Source organism: Thunnus albacares, chromosome 12, assembly GCF_914725855.1.
Source record: "Thunnus albacares chromosome 12, fThuAlb1.1, whole genome shotgun sequence".
NCBI classification, from domain to species: Eukaryota; Metazoa; Chordata; class Actinopteri; order Scombriformes; family Scombridae; genus Thunnus; species Thunnus albacares.
In genome coordinates this window covers 32615596-32632783 of record NC_058117.1, presented here as the reverse complement: position 1 = coordinate 32632783, position 17188 = coordinate 32615596, and the positions used below count along the sequence as shown (strand labels likewise).

At 39.1% G+C, this 17188-nt stretch overlaps 2 gene segments (V, D, J or C); both read left to right on the top strand.

Moving 5' to 3' along the window:
* The window catches only part of LOC122994076, a 2550-nt gene extending 883 nt beyond the window's left edge, over positions 1 to 1667 (top strand). Inside the window, 2 exon segments of the C gene segment in view lie at positions 240 to 315; positions 1169 to 1667. Of these exon segments, the coding sequence occupies positions 240 to 315; positions 1169 to 1500 (408 nt within the window).
* Positions 1668 to 4956: 3289 nt separating this feature from the next.
* Positions 4957 to 14383, top strand: LOC122994075. The segment is given in 4 exon segments: positions 4957 to 5455; positions 5685 to 5971; positions 12492 to 12666; positions 14376 to 14383. Coding segments are annotated over 4 exon segments (621 nt in total).
* Positions 14384 to 17188: the final 2805 nt, after the last annotated feature.

The following is a 17188-nucleotide window of genomic DNA, read 5'->3' as shown; positions in this document are numbered from 1 at the left end:
TTATGTGGTTTGGGCTTTTCTTCAGTATGTATTTTGTTATATTTAAATTTATCGCTAAAAGAATGAAACTCAATTTCATTTAAAATTACTATACTGTATAAATAAAATGACACATTTATTACATTTGTGGCACTTTGTTGTTGTTGTTTTTAAATGATCTTATAAATGTTACAAACAGACTAATTGTGTTGAGTTTGTTTGTGTCAAAGTCAGAGAGCCGTGTCTCTCCACACTGAGAGGTTTTTGTACGACGGCTCCATGAGTTTGTATCACTGTGGTACACGTTCGGTGGAGGAACCAGACTGGATGTTGACTGTAAGTACATTTTCTTTCTCCATGAACTTGATCAATCTAATTATATATATTTTAATTAATAAATGTAACATGTTCAGTATTTAACAATTTATATTTGAACATTGTTGAAGTTATGAAGACGTCTTTTTCTTCTTTCCTTAAATCCATTCAAAGAGACTAAAAACTTTTATACAAAAAGGTTTTGACAGTTTGTAAATTCTCATTATTTAATTGGTTAAATTAATTAATGTCTGAGAAACATTCTGTAAATTTTTAAACAACCAATTTATACATTTTACATGAAGAAATCTTCCAACCTGCTTAATGAGTAATTGCAGTTCCTGTAAATGTTGTATTGGTTTTACTCAGTCTTACTTTCACACTTATGAAAGATTAATTTCAGAATTGACAGTAAATATAATCCCACTGTAGGAGATGAATCATATTCTGGATTATTAGAATTAAACTGGATTTAAAAAACACAATTAAAGTTGTTTAAAATGCTCATTTTTATATTTCCAGTAATGAAACCTTGTTATTCAGTAGAGATACCTGCTTACATGAGGACAGCAAACATGTGTATCTTGTGCAAGCGTTAAGCTTCAGTGAAATCATTTTAATATAATGAAACTAAAGTTTTACACTCTTGCTAACAGGCAATTTCTGAAATGATGAAGATGTAAACTATTAGTTTAGTTGTTGAAAATGATACATCGGAGTAAGACAGAGCGCTTTCAACTTTTTATCTTTAGTACTGAAACCTGTCTGTTGTCATGGTTCAGCAGTGATGCCTCTCTGTTGCCATGGTTACTGAGCTCAAAGAGGGAAGTGAAACACTGTAGAGCAGAAATGTGATCAATCTCTCTCCCTGCAGTGGGTCGAGTCACCCCCACCCTGACGGTGCTGCCCCCCTCCAGCGAGGAGCTGCAGCAGGGGAAGGCCACGCTCATATGTCTGGCCAACAAGGGCTACCCCTCAGACTGGAGTCTGGCCTGGAAGGTGGACTGCAGCAGCAGCAGCAGCAGCGGGGAGGAGAGCAGGAGCCCCGGGGTGCTGCAGAAGGACGGCCGCTACAGCTGGAGCAGCACCCTGAGGCTCCCTGCAGACCAGTGGAGGAAGGTGGGCTCTGTGACCTGTGAGGCCACCCAGGGCTCCCAGACTCCAGTCTCAGAGACACTGAGGAGAGACCAGTGTTCCCAGTCCTGACCTGACTCATTGGGACTCTGCTACTGGTTTTACTCTGCTACTGCTTTCAGTCTGCACTTTGTCTGTTTCTTTCTCTCGTTGCATGTTTCAACATTTAAGTGTTCTGGTTTGCTGTAATGTTGAATGTTTCAAAATTTTAAAACAATAAAGTTTCATCAAAAATGCAACTGTCAAGGTGTATTTTACAATAAGAGTGACATGTCGTTTGACCTTTTTTTATTCCATATATAGAATCCATTAGGAGCATTAACTCAGTTAATATACACATCCACGATAGAAACAAGTCAGTCTTTTTCCCAGATCACCTTTTAATTCCATTGTGTACCATGGAATATGTTCTTCATGTAGCAGTATCATCTCTATTGATGCAAAGGTAATCCACCAATCTAGGGTATCTGTCACCACTAAATATCTGGTTAAAAACATGGATCATCTGAAGAGGGACATGTTTTTTTCATTTTCAACATTAGATAGAGAAATCAGTGTATCATCAGCATCATGTGATATAAAATGTCTCTGATCTGAGATTTAAACCGAGTCATAAGTAAGTTCCACTTCAGCGACAGACCGAGAGAAGAAGATAGCACAGTCTCTCTCTCTGTCAGCAGTCTTCACATTATCTTTTTTATTTCTTGCAGTAATATTGATGTGCTTTATATGTTAAAACTATGCAGATCTATACATCAAATCAGTTGTGTCCATATTATTAAAAATATAACTGCTGTTATACTGTATGTTACTATAACTACTGAAAACAGATATATTTCATCCACGCACACAGAATTAGGTTAAAGGTTAAGGTCACAAGGATTTCAGGTGATGATTTTACAAAGAAATAATGCTCCAGGCCTTGCCCGCCACTGGATTCTACTGTATTAGTTTGTTGAGATTACGTGTCACGATTATTATTCTCCACAATGAATCACAATATGAACTACAAACACACTAAAAATGTTAAAAGTTACAAATATTACTATGCAGTTTAAGAGAGCATGAATCAGTTTGAGATAATAAAGCTTCTGACTTTTTTAAAAGTAGAACAAAGATGAAAAGAGAAGCTTTTACTTCTTTTAAGTTTTACTCCCAAATGTATTAATTTATTGACTGTGTGCGGTTACTAACACTGTAATGTTTTGATAACTTGCATTATAAAAATTCCACAAAGAGTAACTTTAAATGTACATTGATGTAAAACATGAACAATATCATCATGCTGAAAGTTTAATGAGTTTTTAGTGTTGGTGTTCTACCATAAACTGTAATTTAATCAAACCTCTAGTGATTAAATCTCTGTGCAGCTTGAGTCAGATCAGTTCCTCTCCAGCTAAGGGGGGTTTTTGTATGATATTGTATCACTGTGTGAACAGAAAACTGTCACACTGCTGAATGTAGTAAAATCCTGAATTTCCTGTAATAAACTCCTGACAGTATTAAACTCCTGTATCTTCAGTATGAACTCTACTGATGGTCAAAGTGTGGTCAGTCTCATATCCGCTTCTACTAAAATGGTCTGAAACTCCAGACCGATGATTTGTAGCCTGATAAATCAGGAGTTTGGGTCATTCTCCATCTTTTTGAAGGTACCAGTTGAGGTAGGCACCAACACTTGAACTGGTTTTACATGTGATAGAGACTTTTGAAACAAAAGCAGTGAACACTCCTGGTATTTAATTTAATATTATTTTCATTTAATTTAGCTTTAAAATTAAAGGAGGAAATTATTACTTCTAATTTTAAATGGTTTCTGAGTGTGTTTACTATTTCAGAGGTTAAAAGCTATATAGCCTTCGTACTCTATACCAACTTATATTAGAGTGTGGTATTGTACTGTGTTAAAGGGTTAGTACACTCAATTGTTTGTTACACTGTGGTCTTACAATAAGGTATATTCAAGAGATATAGGATTTCCAAAGTGACCCAAGCAAAAAACATTAAATTAATCAGAGATAATATAACAAAGGAAATTAGGATAAAGAACTCAGGGCCCCATCTACATAATATAGAGGGTAGACGGGCTACACTCATATTAGAGTAGGTATAATAACAGGGAAATAGTCCTCCTTGTTGGCCGCACAAGAAAGGTCCATTAGAATTATGATTGTTATTGATATTAATTATGATTTTGCAAGAGTATAAGGTCTTTTAAGGTTAAGTGACTAACATGCAAGCACAAGACAACAGAAACAAGTTCACTTTAGTTACATTCACATTTATTACTAATAATAGTACTAAACACTACAACATTTTACAGACAAGACACAAGAGGGAAAGAGAAACTGGTACACAAGGCTATGGCTAGTGAATGATTGAAATGCATGATGCAGAGTTATCTATTGTGTAGTTGGTATGAGAGACCTGATAAACAGATGAGATGACTGTTACCTGAGAAGCAGTGAGTCAAATCAATGGTACCACAACTGAGTTCTGAATTGTCAATTGAAATGAGAAATCATGAAAGCAGCAAGGTTTAAGCAAGTTGATGAAGGTTTTGTATGAATACTTGCTTGCTCTCTGGGGTGGCTTCTTACGGAGAATTGAGTCTGATGTGCTGTGGTGAGGAGCTGGAGTCTGGATCTTGTAATGATGAGTAAATCGGCCGGTCTGAACTTGAAGGGTTCCCATTGGAAGAGAGCTCCTGGTTTATGCTCTCATGCTCTCCTAGGCTTGACCCTCAACTCATGACTCTAGATTCCAATGGTGGGGGTCTTTTATCCAGATGGTACCATCAGTTCACATTGGGGTGTGAATTGGTCTCTCCATCTTGCTGGCTCTTGTAGCTTGAAGGATCAAAGATGGTTTGGGTCAGTGGTCTGGTTTGGTGACCATGCAAGAGATGGGGGTTCATTATCTGATCCTTTCTGTTTGCAGGAGGTGGTTTAGATGATCTGGTCAGTGAGGAGTTTGGGGCTCTCACTTATATATTATTGGCCAGCATTCCTGGGGGGTTGAAGACAGAGTTGGTCTGTTGCTTGAGGATTGTGCTGTCTGTCTTCAAAACATGCAGGGACTTTACCCTACATCTATGACTATCTAAGACTATGTTGACGTCTCCACATGTTCTGTTTGGTCTGATTAACAGTCTGACAACCAAAGAAATCCAGTGTATGATCATGTATGACACAGAAAAGCTTCAGATCCTCACATTTAAGAAGCTGCAACCATCAATTATTTGGTACTTCTGTTGAAAAAATGGCTGAAATTATTATTTGATTATCAAAATACATGCTGATTAATTTCCTGTTGATTGACTGGTTGATTGATGGCTGCAGATCTATTCCAAACACTGAGGGAGTGTTTGCTGTATCATATAACACTGAGGCCTCTAGTTTCACGGTGGGAAACTGTTTTAACAGAATCTCCCCTTTGTGCTGGTCCAGCACTGCTTTTTCCACACAGTCCTCCTGAACAACAGAACGTCTCCTGCTGCTTCCATGACACAGAAATAAAACAAACATAATCAGTAACAAGTTTTAGTTCAGGCAAGCTGTTCTTTTTCATGCACACAGAAAGACATTTTCTGACATTTTAAATAGTTGGAGCGAGTGTTTGGCCTGAGATAACTGTCAGGAGCTCCAAGTAAATATGATGAGTTTGTCAGGAGGCTGATGGATCTCAGTGTTCAACTCAAACTTAACAGAACTGAAAGCCGTGTTAAACTGTGATGAAGTTCATGATGTCATTGATGGTTCAACAACCTACAGAGGTGATTTCCTGGCCCCGCCCACTGAGGTTCAACTCAACCAATGAGATTCTTTCTGTCTGCAGAGCAGAAATGTTTGAGGAAGTAAAATCCCAATCAGCTTGATGCTGAGGAGAAGGGCTGTGCAGCAGAGAGGCTGTTTAGTTTCTTCATTCTACTGCAGTGGAAGAACATTGATCATCTGCTGTCTGTTTGGTTTCAACAACTCCAAAGACATGTTGCTTTACCTCTTTATACTTTTATCTCACTTTATAGGTGAGTGTTGGAACAGAGATGAAAGTCTCATTTTACCTGATGTATTAACCAGATATCTGTTTTTCATGGCTGGATGATTTTGTGGAAGTAAATTCACAAACAGAAAGAGCATGTTGGGTTTTTAATGCATTTTAAAATGATGAAAGATGACAGTAAAAGTCAAGAACCTCTGTTGAGTCTCTTTTAAAATCTCTTGCAGACTAACTGACATGAATGACTCATTTTGCAGCCATGGGTTCCATGAACAGCATAAAGCCAGAAAATACTGAAGAACGTGTTGCAGAGGGAGGAAACATCAACCTGACCTGTAAATTTGAGGGTTCTATCTACAATATCCAGTGGTACCGACAATACCAGCGATCCAGACCAGAGTTCCTGCTCTACATCACAGAGGACGGATCGATTTATCCAACTGTTTCTGTTTTCTCAGCTCACATTAACATAACAGAGAAAGAGAAACGTGTTGATCTGCAGATCTCCTCTGCTGCAGTGTCTGACTCTGCTGTGTACTACTGTGCTCTGCAGCCCACAGTGACAGGAAACACCAAAACTCTGTACAAAAACCTTTGGAGCAAAGACAACAGAATACTCCACAACATCCACTAGAGGGAGTCACACACTGTTAAACTTCAGTGGTTTCTTATCAAACAGTCTAGATTCTTTTCCCTCATGAGACACAGTTGTGATGAAGAGTTTTACAAATCAATGTCATTTGACATATGAGTCTCCTCCTACTGACTGCAGAGGTGGCTGCATGGCAGAGAGCTGTTTGATTCCAGCTGTGAACATCAGACCAAACACAACTCACAAAACCACTCAACACTTATTCAAACTCAACATTCACTTACAGCACATTTCACTTGTGTAACCATGGAAACACTGGCTGTCATTTTACTGTTTTCAGCTCTTGTAGGTATGTATGTTTTTGTCATTGTGTGATATTTTCCAAATGATGGATATTTGACTCTGGAACAGAACTTTACTACAACATGTTTCCTTCACTAGGTAACACCTTGGAAGATGATTTCTATAGAAATCAGTCAAATGAACAGTTGATCAGTTTGTGTCCACAGAGTAACACTGTACAGTTGACATTTTCCACTGTCTTCTCCTCTCAGCCTCATGAACAATGTTAGTCTAATGGCTTCATTTTCTCTACTTTTTCCAGGACTAATAGCTGGAGACACAATCTCTCCTGTACAAGAAGAAGTCAGTAGAAGAGAAGGAGGATCTGTCACACTCACATGTACCTGTGAGACAACTTATACTAGTGTTTACCTTTACTGGTACAAACATCATTCTGACCTACAGGCACCTCAGTTTATACGACATGGATCTCAAACATCAGCTACATCAACTAAGCTGACCATACAGAGTCTAACCCTGGCAGACTCAGCTCTCTACTACTGTGCTCTAGACACACAGTGATAGAAAGTGTAGAAGAGGCTGTACAAAAACCTGAACACAGATATCTGACTACTCTTCAAAGAGGAGGGAAGTGGTATTCAAACCACAGCTTCATATCAGATGGATTCTGCTAATTCCTGTTTTATCAGAGTCACTGTGGTTACAGCTGCTAATGAAACACTGTGGGAGGATTCACATGAGCAGCAAATCCACATCAATGACAAACCAGCTGGATGATGCTTCAAACACAAGACACCATCAAACATAAAGTGACGTAAAACTGTGTGTTGAACAAAAACCTGAAGTTACTCATCGGGTTAAAAAGTGAATGTAATGAAAATATGAGAATGTTTGTTTCATACTGTCAGTTTTTATCATGAGCTGTTTCCATTAGACATTCAACAAGTTTGTCTGCTGCCTCCACTGTTTGAACTACGAGTGTGAATGAGATATGGTCACTGACTTCATGTTGTCTTCAGGTATTTACATTTGTTGACATAAGAACTGTCAGTTGTCAGTGTTTTACTATTATCTACCTGATAAAAGTTTTAAGTTATGTAAACCAGGACAGAAAAGACACAAACTTTCACTGTTTCCAGGTTTTCAAGCCTCTCATGAGCTGTTCTGGATAAGAACGTCGGCAGAAAAGACTGTTACAAGGATGTTTAATATAGAAAAACAGGGAATTCATCTTCATCTTTACCCAAAGTTGTGGGATATTAAATATGTAGATGAAGTATTTCTTACCTTTCTGTCCACTGTTTTATCCTTCAGGAGTGTAGCAGCTGTGAAATATAGGTGATCCCTCTGGAAACTAAAAATAAACTAAACAAGACACATAAATAAATGACCAAAAAACCTCTTCCATGGACGACCTGAACAAGGTCATCCCAGTCCTTCCCTGTTATTAGCGGTGTTCCTCAGGGCTCTGTCTTGGGCCTCCTTCATTTTATCATTTATCTCTCACCACTTGGCCATATTCTCAGAAAATTTGGAATACAGTTCCGCTGCTATGCGGATGACACCCAGCTCTACCTGTCTACCAAACCTACTTCCACTCTTGCATCCTCTTCCTCTTCCGCTTGCCTGCCGGAAATCAAATCCTGGCTTTCACATAATTTCCTCCAACTTAACAGTGATAAAACAGAGATTCTCCTCGTGGGTACAAAATCTACTTTATCCAAACTCACCAGTTTTTCACTGACTATTGATTATTCCACAGTCACCCCTTCCCCCCAGGTTAAGAGTCTGGGCGTCATCCTTGACAGCACATTATCCTTTGAGCCACACATCAATAATATCACCCTGTCTGCTGACTTCCACTTACACAATATCTCTCATCTTTGTCTGTCTCTTACATCCAACAGTACCGCCATTCTCACTGATGCTCTGATTACATCCTGTATCGATTACTTCAGCTCTATCCTTTCTGGTCTTCCTCACAAGTTCCTCCATAAACTTCAACTTGTTCAAGATTCTGCTGCCCGTATCATTACCAGAACCTCTTCCAAAGAACATTTCACCTCTGTTCTCCAGCAACTATACTGGCTTCCTGTTAAACACCGTATTGACTTTAAGATTCTGCTTCTCACCTTCAAGGCTCTTCATAAGTTAGCACCTCTGTATCTCTCTGACCTCCTTCACACCTAAACACCCTCCTGTACTCTCAGATCATCCTCTGACATTCTCCTCACTACACCTCCTGCCTGCTTGACAACCATGGGGTCCAGAGCCTTCAGCTGTGCTGCCCCTCACCTCTGGACCTCTGTCTCCCAGACATACGCAACTCTGATTCTCTCCTAATCTTCAAATCCCGTCTCAAAACGCACCTTTTCAAAGTGGCTCATTCCCTCTGATTGCTTCATTCAAGTCAACTTTGCACTGATGATAATTTTATACTTCTATTTACTATTTTAACCCTATTTTGTATGATTCTGCTTTGTTGGATTTATTGATGTTGTTTTCACTGCTGTGTGTTTCATTTTAGTTTGTGTTTGTAAGGTTTCCTTGTGGCAGTTACAGGAAACACCAAAAGTGTGTACAAAAACTTTTGGAGCAAAGACAACAGAATACTCCACAACATCCACTAGAGGGAGTCACACACTGTTAAACTTCAGTGGTTTGAATCTTCACATATTTGACTCAGCCCTACAAAAGACTCATCTGTATCCAACATGTGTGAAACCTGGATTATGATGGTGACTGCAGCATCACTGTCATTTCCACAGTTGAATCACAGAAGTGTAACAGAAGGGATGAATGGGTCCGACTCTTTCTCTCTTGATAAGGATTCCTGTCTCTCAGCTCAGAGTATCTGCTGATGCAGAGTACTGATCCCATAGCAGTGCTCTCTTTCTCCCACATTCAAATCTGTGCACCCCACTGCTTGAAACTCATTGGAAAAACTTCAACATGAGGTCACATGAGGTCATGGATTGCTGACGTGACTGAATGAATATAACTGGTAGTGAAAACACTGAAGTATTATAATGACATGGAAGAAGAGACTGTATTACATGTAGATTGGTCTCATCATGGCAGATACTTGATCTGATGAATCACCTGAGTATTACTGCAGATACTGATGTAGTGTGTCAGTGTTTGTCTGTTCAAGGCTCCATTCTGGGGCCTTTTCTCTTCAACATCTACATGCTGCCACTAGCTCAGGTTATGGAAAACAACTAAATATGTTACTAGTTATGCAGATGATACACAAATTTACATAACCATATCACCAGGGGACTGTGGTCCAATACAAGCACTGAGTAAGTGCACTGAACAAATCACTGATTGGATGTGCCAGAATTTTCTTCAATTAAACAAAGACAAAACTGAAGTAATTGTTTTTGAAGCCAAGGAAGAACAATTAAAAGTCAGCACTCAGCTTCAGTCGATAATGTTAAAAACTACAAACCAAGCCAGAAATCTTGGTGTAGTCATGGACTCAGACCTGAATTTCAACAGCTACATTAAGACAATTACAAAGTCAGACTACTATCACCTGAAGAATATATCAAGAATTAAAGGAATTATGTCTCAGCAGGATTTGGAAAAACTTGTCCATGTATTTATCTTCAGTAGACTCGACTACTGTAACGCTGTCTTCACAGGTCTCCTTAAAAAACAATCAGACAGCTGCAGCTGATTCAGACGCTGCTGCTCGAGTCCTCACTAAGACCAAGAAAGTGGATCAAATCACTCCAGTTCTTGGATCTTTACACTGGCTTCCTGTCTGTCAAACAACTGATGTCAAAATACTGCTGTATGTTTATGTTGGGACTACATGTGGACCACAGTTTACCACATGTTTCAAGACTCCAAGAAACCTGAGCCCTGGGGGGTTCGCACCCAAAGTGTGAAGCTCCACCCATGGATCCAGGTTATCAAAACTAGAGATTCCCCTCTTATCTTTCTCTTTTCTCCACGAGCTGCAGCAGGAGCAGCTCCTTGCTCTCTTTCACACCATCTCTGCTCTCTTGTGTGGCCTGCTCACAGCAGACACACACAGTCTTCTTTTCGGCAGAAGACGCGAGAGCCTGCCTAAGACTCAGAAACTAAGTTTCCTTGTGCCAGCAGCTAAAACACAAGTCTGCTGGCCAGTTTAACAAGTACAGGAGCCACGAAATGGAGTTAGCTTGCCGCTAACTCTACACCAAGGAGTGACCTGGGCCCTCTGCACGACTGGAGTGCTGTCTGCCCAGCAACGCCTGCATCTTCAGCTTCAGAGCCAAAGCCTTCTCAGCCTGACTCACCCACGGATTCACCGGCTACAAAGCAGGACACCACAACGCATCTCTTCCTTCATGAACTGGTAACAACTGGGCATAGCCTAGCAACACAGTGAAGCATAGTACGGCTAAGCAAGAATGTTTAACTCAAACAATGTACTGTACGTGTATTGATTTGGTTAAGGTTATACATTGAACTGTTGTTGTGATGTCCTTGTTACCTATAGTCAGGTTACTGCATAGCCACACCGCTAGGTTAATGTTAGCATGCTTAACACATGTTACATCCAGTAACTAGGCCTTGCATGCAACTAACCCCATCTTAACCTGGCACCTTTAGCATACATCATTTGGCCTTGAATAGAGAACCACACAGTTAAGAGGTTAAAACCTAGTTTGGCAAACTTTGGTTCAGGCAGCACATGTGGTTCAAGACACCACATGGTCTGGCCTTTTATCTCTGTAGTTCCCTTTATCAGCCAAAGTGTCGGCATGCCATGTGCTCAGTCACCAGGTGACTGCAGCCATCTTGCTATTGTCTTCCCTACACACACACACACACACACACACACACACACACACACACTCACACATTCACACTTGTAAATAGGTACACTTAGCTAGATTAGTATTGTGTGTTGCTTTTACCCTTTTGTTAAATAAATGCTTTTGGATATACCTGTTGTCTGTTTTAATGTTGCACAAGAATGAGTTTTGCCAACCTCTGCTCTGTAGAGAACTCCAAATCCTTCAACCTTTACTAGCTATTGATATGGTGATTTTGTTTATAGTTATTAAATTAATTATTAATCAAAGTCCCAAATTCATAGATTAGTACACTTTGAGACTGAATTGGCTATCTTTTTCCCTGAGTCCAGGGTGGTGCCCCGTTATTATTAATTATTATTAATAATTTTATTGATTTTAATAATTAACAATTATCTTTGATAATCATTAATTATTGCTGATAGCCAAACTTGTAGCCACGGCCCAACATTTATAAAGCACTGAATGGTTTAAAATACATTTCTGATCTGCTGCTTCATTATGAACCATCCAGACCTCTCAGGTCGTCTGGATCAGGTCTGCTTTCTGTCCCCAGAGTCAAAACTAAACATGGAGAAGCAGCGTTCAGTTTTTATGCTCCACATATCTGAACAAACTCCCAGAAAACTGCAGATCTGCTGCAACTCTCAGTTATTTTAAATCACAGCTGAAGACTTTTCTGTTTGAGTTTTATTAAACCAAATTTAAGGGTCAATATTTTACACTGCACTGTAACTTTTATTCTCCTGTTTTATCTGTCTTTTTCTTTTTTAGCTTCTTTTAATTTCCAAATTTAACACTTTTTATTGTATTTAAATGTCTTTTTACTTGTGTTGCCTTTATATTCTGTCTTGATGCCTTTTATGCTCTATGTAAAACAGTTTGAATTGCCTTGTTGTTGAAATGTGCTGCACAAATAAACTTGCCTTTCCTAACAGAGAGAACTATAAATACAGAACTACAAAGAGACGGAGACATTCAGGGAGGAGCTAAACTGTTACTGAACTATAGAAGAGAGACGAACTTCCATATTCAGCAGAGTTCAATACACAAACCACAAACATTACCTTCATTCAACATGCTGGCTTTGCAATACTCCGTATTTTACTTACTATTTCTGGCCATTCTTGCAGGTATGTTGGATTCTGTATTTTATAAAAGTTGAATACTAATAGTATCTGAATGTGATTCATTTACTGAGACAACATGTTATAACAGAGTTATCTCTTCCTTTAGGTGTCAGCTGTGAAGAACTCACTCCAGTCAACAATGAAGAGAACAGTTTAGAAGGCAGCACTGTTACTCTGTCCTACAAATACTACAAAGCTGCTGCAGCTAATGAATATTTCTTCTGGTATCGACAATATCCAGGAAAACCGCCAGAATTCCTTATTTCTCATTATGGCACAGGAAATCCACTATCAGCTGCAGTACCTAGACTGTCTTTTAAAGTGAGTGAAGACAAAACCCAAATGGATCTGCAGATCTCCTCTGCTGCAGTGTCTGACTCTGCTGTGTACTACTGTGCTCTGCAGCCCACAGTGACAGGAAACACCAAAACTCTGTACAAAAACCTTTGGAGCAAAGACAACAGAATACTCCACAACATCCACTAGAGGGAGTCACACACTGTTAAACTTCAGTGGTTTCTTATCAAACAGTCTAGATTCTTTTCCCTCATGAGACACAGTTGTGAAGAAGAGTTTTACAAATGAATGTCATTTGACATATGAGTCTACTCCTACTGACTGCAGAGGTGGCTGCATGGCAGAGAGCTGTTTGATTCCAGCTGTGAACATCAGACCAAACACAACTCACAAAACCACTCAACACTTATTCAAACTCAACATTCACTTACAGCACATTTCACTTGTGTAACCATGGAAACACTGGCTGTCATTTCACTGTTTTCAGCTCTTGTAGGTACGTATGTTTTTGTCATTGTGTGATATTTTCCAAATGATGGATATTTGACTCTGGAACAGAACTTTAATACAACATGTTTCCTTCACTAGGTAACACCTTGGAAGATGATTTCTATAGAAATCAGTCAAATGAACAGTTGATCAGTTTGTGTCCACAGAGTAACACTGTACAGTTGACATTTTCCACTGTCTTCTCCTCTCAGCCTCATGAACAATGTTAGTCTAATGGCTTCATTTTCTCTACTTTTTCCAGGACTAATAGCTGGAGCCACAATCTCTCCTGTAAAGGATGAAGTCAGTGGAAGAGAAGGAGAATCTGTCACACTCAGATGTACCTATGATACAACTGCAAGGAAGCCTTGGCTTTACTGGTACAAACATCATTCTGACCTTCAGGCACCTCAGTTTATACTCCTTAAAGGAGCAAAGGAGAGCACAGCTGAATATATTCCTGATAAACGATATAAATCCGAAACAACAGCTACATCAACTGAACTGACCATACAGAATCTAACCCTGGCAGACACAGCTCTCTACTACTGTGCTCTAGACACACAGTGATAGAAAGTGTAGAAGAGGCTGTACAAAAACCTGAACACAGATATCTGACTACTCTTCAAAGAGGAGGGAAGTGGTATTCAAACCACAGCTTCATATCAGATGGATTCTGCTAATTCCTGTTTTATCAGAGTCACTGTGGTTACAGCTGCTAATGAAACACTGTGGGAAGATTCACATGAGCAGCAAATCCACATCAATGACAAACCAGCTGGATGATGCTTCAAACACAAGACACCATCAAACATAAAGTGACATAAAACTGTGTGTTGAACAAAAACCTGAAGTTACTGGTCGGGTTAAAAAGTGAATGTAATGAAAATATGAGAATGTTTGTTTCATACTGTCAGTTTTTATCATGAGCTGTTTCCATTAGACATTCAACAAGGGTGTCTGCTGCCTCCACTGTTTGAACTACGAGTGTGAATGAGATATGGTCACTGACTTCATGTTGTCTTCAGGTATTTACATTTGTTGACATAAGAACTGTCAGTTGTCAGTGTTTTATTATTATCTACCTGATAAAAGTTTTAAGTTATGTAAACCAGGACAGAAAAGACACAAACTTTCACTGTTTCCAGGTTTTCAAGCCTCTCATGAGCTGTTCTGGATAAGAACATCAGCAGAAAAGACTGTTACAAGGATGTTTAATATAGAAAAACAGGGAATTCATCTTCATCTTTACCCAAAGTTGTGGGATATTAAATATGTAGATGAAGTATTTCTTACCTTTCTGTCCACTGTTTTATCCTTCAGGAGTGTAGCAGCTGTGAAATATAGGTGATCCCTCTGGAAACTAAAAATAAACTAAACAAGACACATAAATAAATGACCAAAAAACCTCTTCCATGGACGACCTGAACAAGTTCTGCTGTAAAATTATCATTTGACTTTAAAGTCAATCTTTGTCTTTTGAGGTAAAATATAATGTTCAGGTTTTCTTTCATGCAGCTGGTCTTTTAACAGGAACACTAGTGAGAGCAGCTTTCCCCCGTACTGGCCTCCCTCCACTTTTTCAGGATTGATTTGAAGATTTTATTGTTTGTCTAGAAATCATTAAATGGGCTAGCTCCAATCTGTCTCTCTGATCTTTTACAACCACATGTCCCATCAAGGTCACTCAGGTCTGCTGACCAGTTGCTTCTGGTTGTTCCAAGATCCAGGTTGAAGCACAGGGGAGATGGTGCCTTTGCAGTTGTAGCCCCCAAACTCTGGAACCAGTTGCCTCTGCATGTTAGACTGGTTCCCACACTGCCTGTTTTTAAATCCCGTCTTAAAACACATTTTTATTCCTTGACTTTTAACTCAGTATGAGAGTTGCATTGCGTTGTCTTTTTGTCTGTTAAACTGGTCTTTGTGTCTTTATTGTGTTGTTTATGGCTTTTGTTATCTTGATTGTTCAGCACTTTGGTCAACTTGTTGTTTTTAAATGTGCTTTATCAATAAATTTGAGTTTTATGTGTTTATTAGTCCTGACATGTAACACAAATACAACATTACTGATATTTGTGTTTGACTAAAATGTTCAATATTATATTTTAATTAATTATAAACAGTATTTTCTTATTGATTGATATTATATCGATATGTTAATCATTATCAATAGATTGTTATTGTGTTTACTGTTTAAAAACAACATTATATAACACAGTCATTAACTCCATGTGGTAAAACTGTCAGCTGTCAATCAGTGTAATGCTATTAGCTATGAGCTAATCAGTATAATGTGATGTGAAAAGCACATTGAACACATTATTAGTCAGAGCTGTGAGAGCAGGGAGGAGGAGATTAAGGGAGGAGCAAAACTGTCACTGAAGTACAGAAAGACACAAACTTTCACTGTGGTGTTTCATACTAAACAACACAGACAGTTTCTTCTTATCTTCAAGATGGTGTCAATGCAATTAAGTCTGTTTTCAACTTTGTTTCTGATCACACTAACAGGTAGGTGACACACTTCATATTTACTTCTATTGATGTTTGATTGAAAACTGAGCATGAAGTTGTATGTATTCATGTTATGAGTTCATGTTATGTTATAACATGTTATAACAGAGTTATCTCTTCCTTTAGGTGTCAACTGTCAAGAACTCACTCCAGTCAACAATGAAGAGAACAGTTTAGAAGGCAGCACTGTTACTCTGTCCTACACATACTACAAAGAAGCCGCTTATAGTGATTATTTCTTCTGGTATCGGCAATATCCAGGAAAACCAACAGAGTTCCTCATGTACATCTCAGGCGGTAACATCACAAGACCAGCAGACTCTCTGAAGTCAGAAACAAGATTCTTCACTGATCTGTTTGAAGAAAAGCGTGGAGTCAAACTGCAGATCTCCTCTGCTGCAGTGTCTGACTCTGCTGTGTACTACTGTGCTGTGAGGCCCACAGTGACAGGAAACACCAAAACTCTGTACAAAAACCTTTGGAGCAAAGACAACAGAATACTCCACAACATCCACTAGAGGGAGTCACACACTGTTAAACTTCAGTGGTTTCTTATCAAACAGTCTAGATTCTTTTCCCTCATGAGACACAGTTGTGATGAAGAGTTTTACAAATGAATGTCATTTGACATATGAGTCTCCTCCTACTGACTGCAGAGGTGGCTGCATGGCAGAGAGCTGTTTGATTCCAGCTGTGAACATCAGACCAAACACAACTCACAAAACCACTCAACACTTATTCAAACTCAACATTCACTTACAGCACATTTCACTTGTGTAACCATGGAAACACTGGCTGTCATTTCACTGTTTTCAGCTCTTGTAGGTACGTATGTTTTTGTCATTGTGTGATATTTTCCAAATGATGGATATTTGACTCTGGAACAGAACTTTAATACAACATGTTTCCTTCACTAGGTAACACCTTGGAAGATGATTTCTATAGAAATCAGTCAAATGAACAGTTGATCAGTTTGTGTCCACAGAGTAACACTGTACAGTTGACATTTTCCACTGTCTTCTCCTCTCAGCCTCATGAACAATGTTAGTCTAATGGCTTCATTTTCTCTACTTTTTCCAGGACTAATAGCTGGAGACACAATCTCTCCTGTAAAAGAACAAGTCAGTGGAAGAGAAGGAGAATCTGTCACACTCACATGTACCTATAAGACAACTGCAGACGGTGCTTTGCTTTACTGGTACAAACATCATTCTGACCTTCAGGCACCTCAGTTTATACTAGTGAAAGGAGCAGGATCAGCGAGTCATCTAGAATATATTCCTGATGAACGATATGAATCCACAACATCAGCTACAACAACTGAGCTGACCATACAGAGTCTAACCCTGGCAGACACAGCTCTCTACTACTGTGCTCTAGACACACAGTGATAGAAAGTGTAGAAGAGGCTGTACAAAAACCTGAACACAGATATCTGACTACTCTTCAAAGAGGAGGGAAGTGGTATTCAAACCACAGCTTCATATCAGATGGATTCTGCTAATTCCTGTTTTATCAGAGTCACTGTGGTTACAGCTGCTAATGAAACACTGTGGGAGGATTCACATGAGCAGCAAATCCACATCAATGACAAACCAGCTGGATGATGCTTCAAACACAAG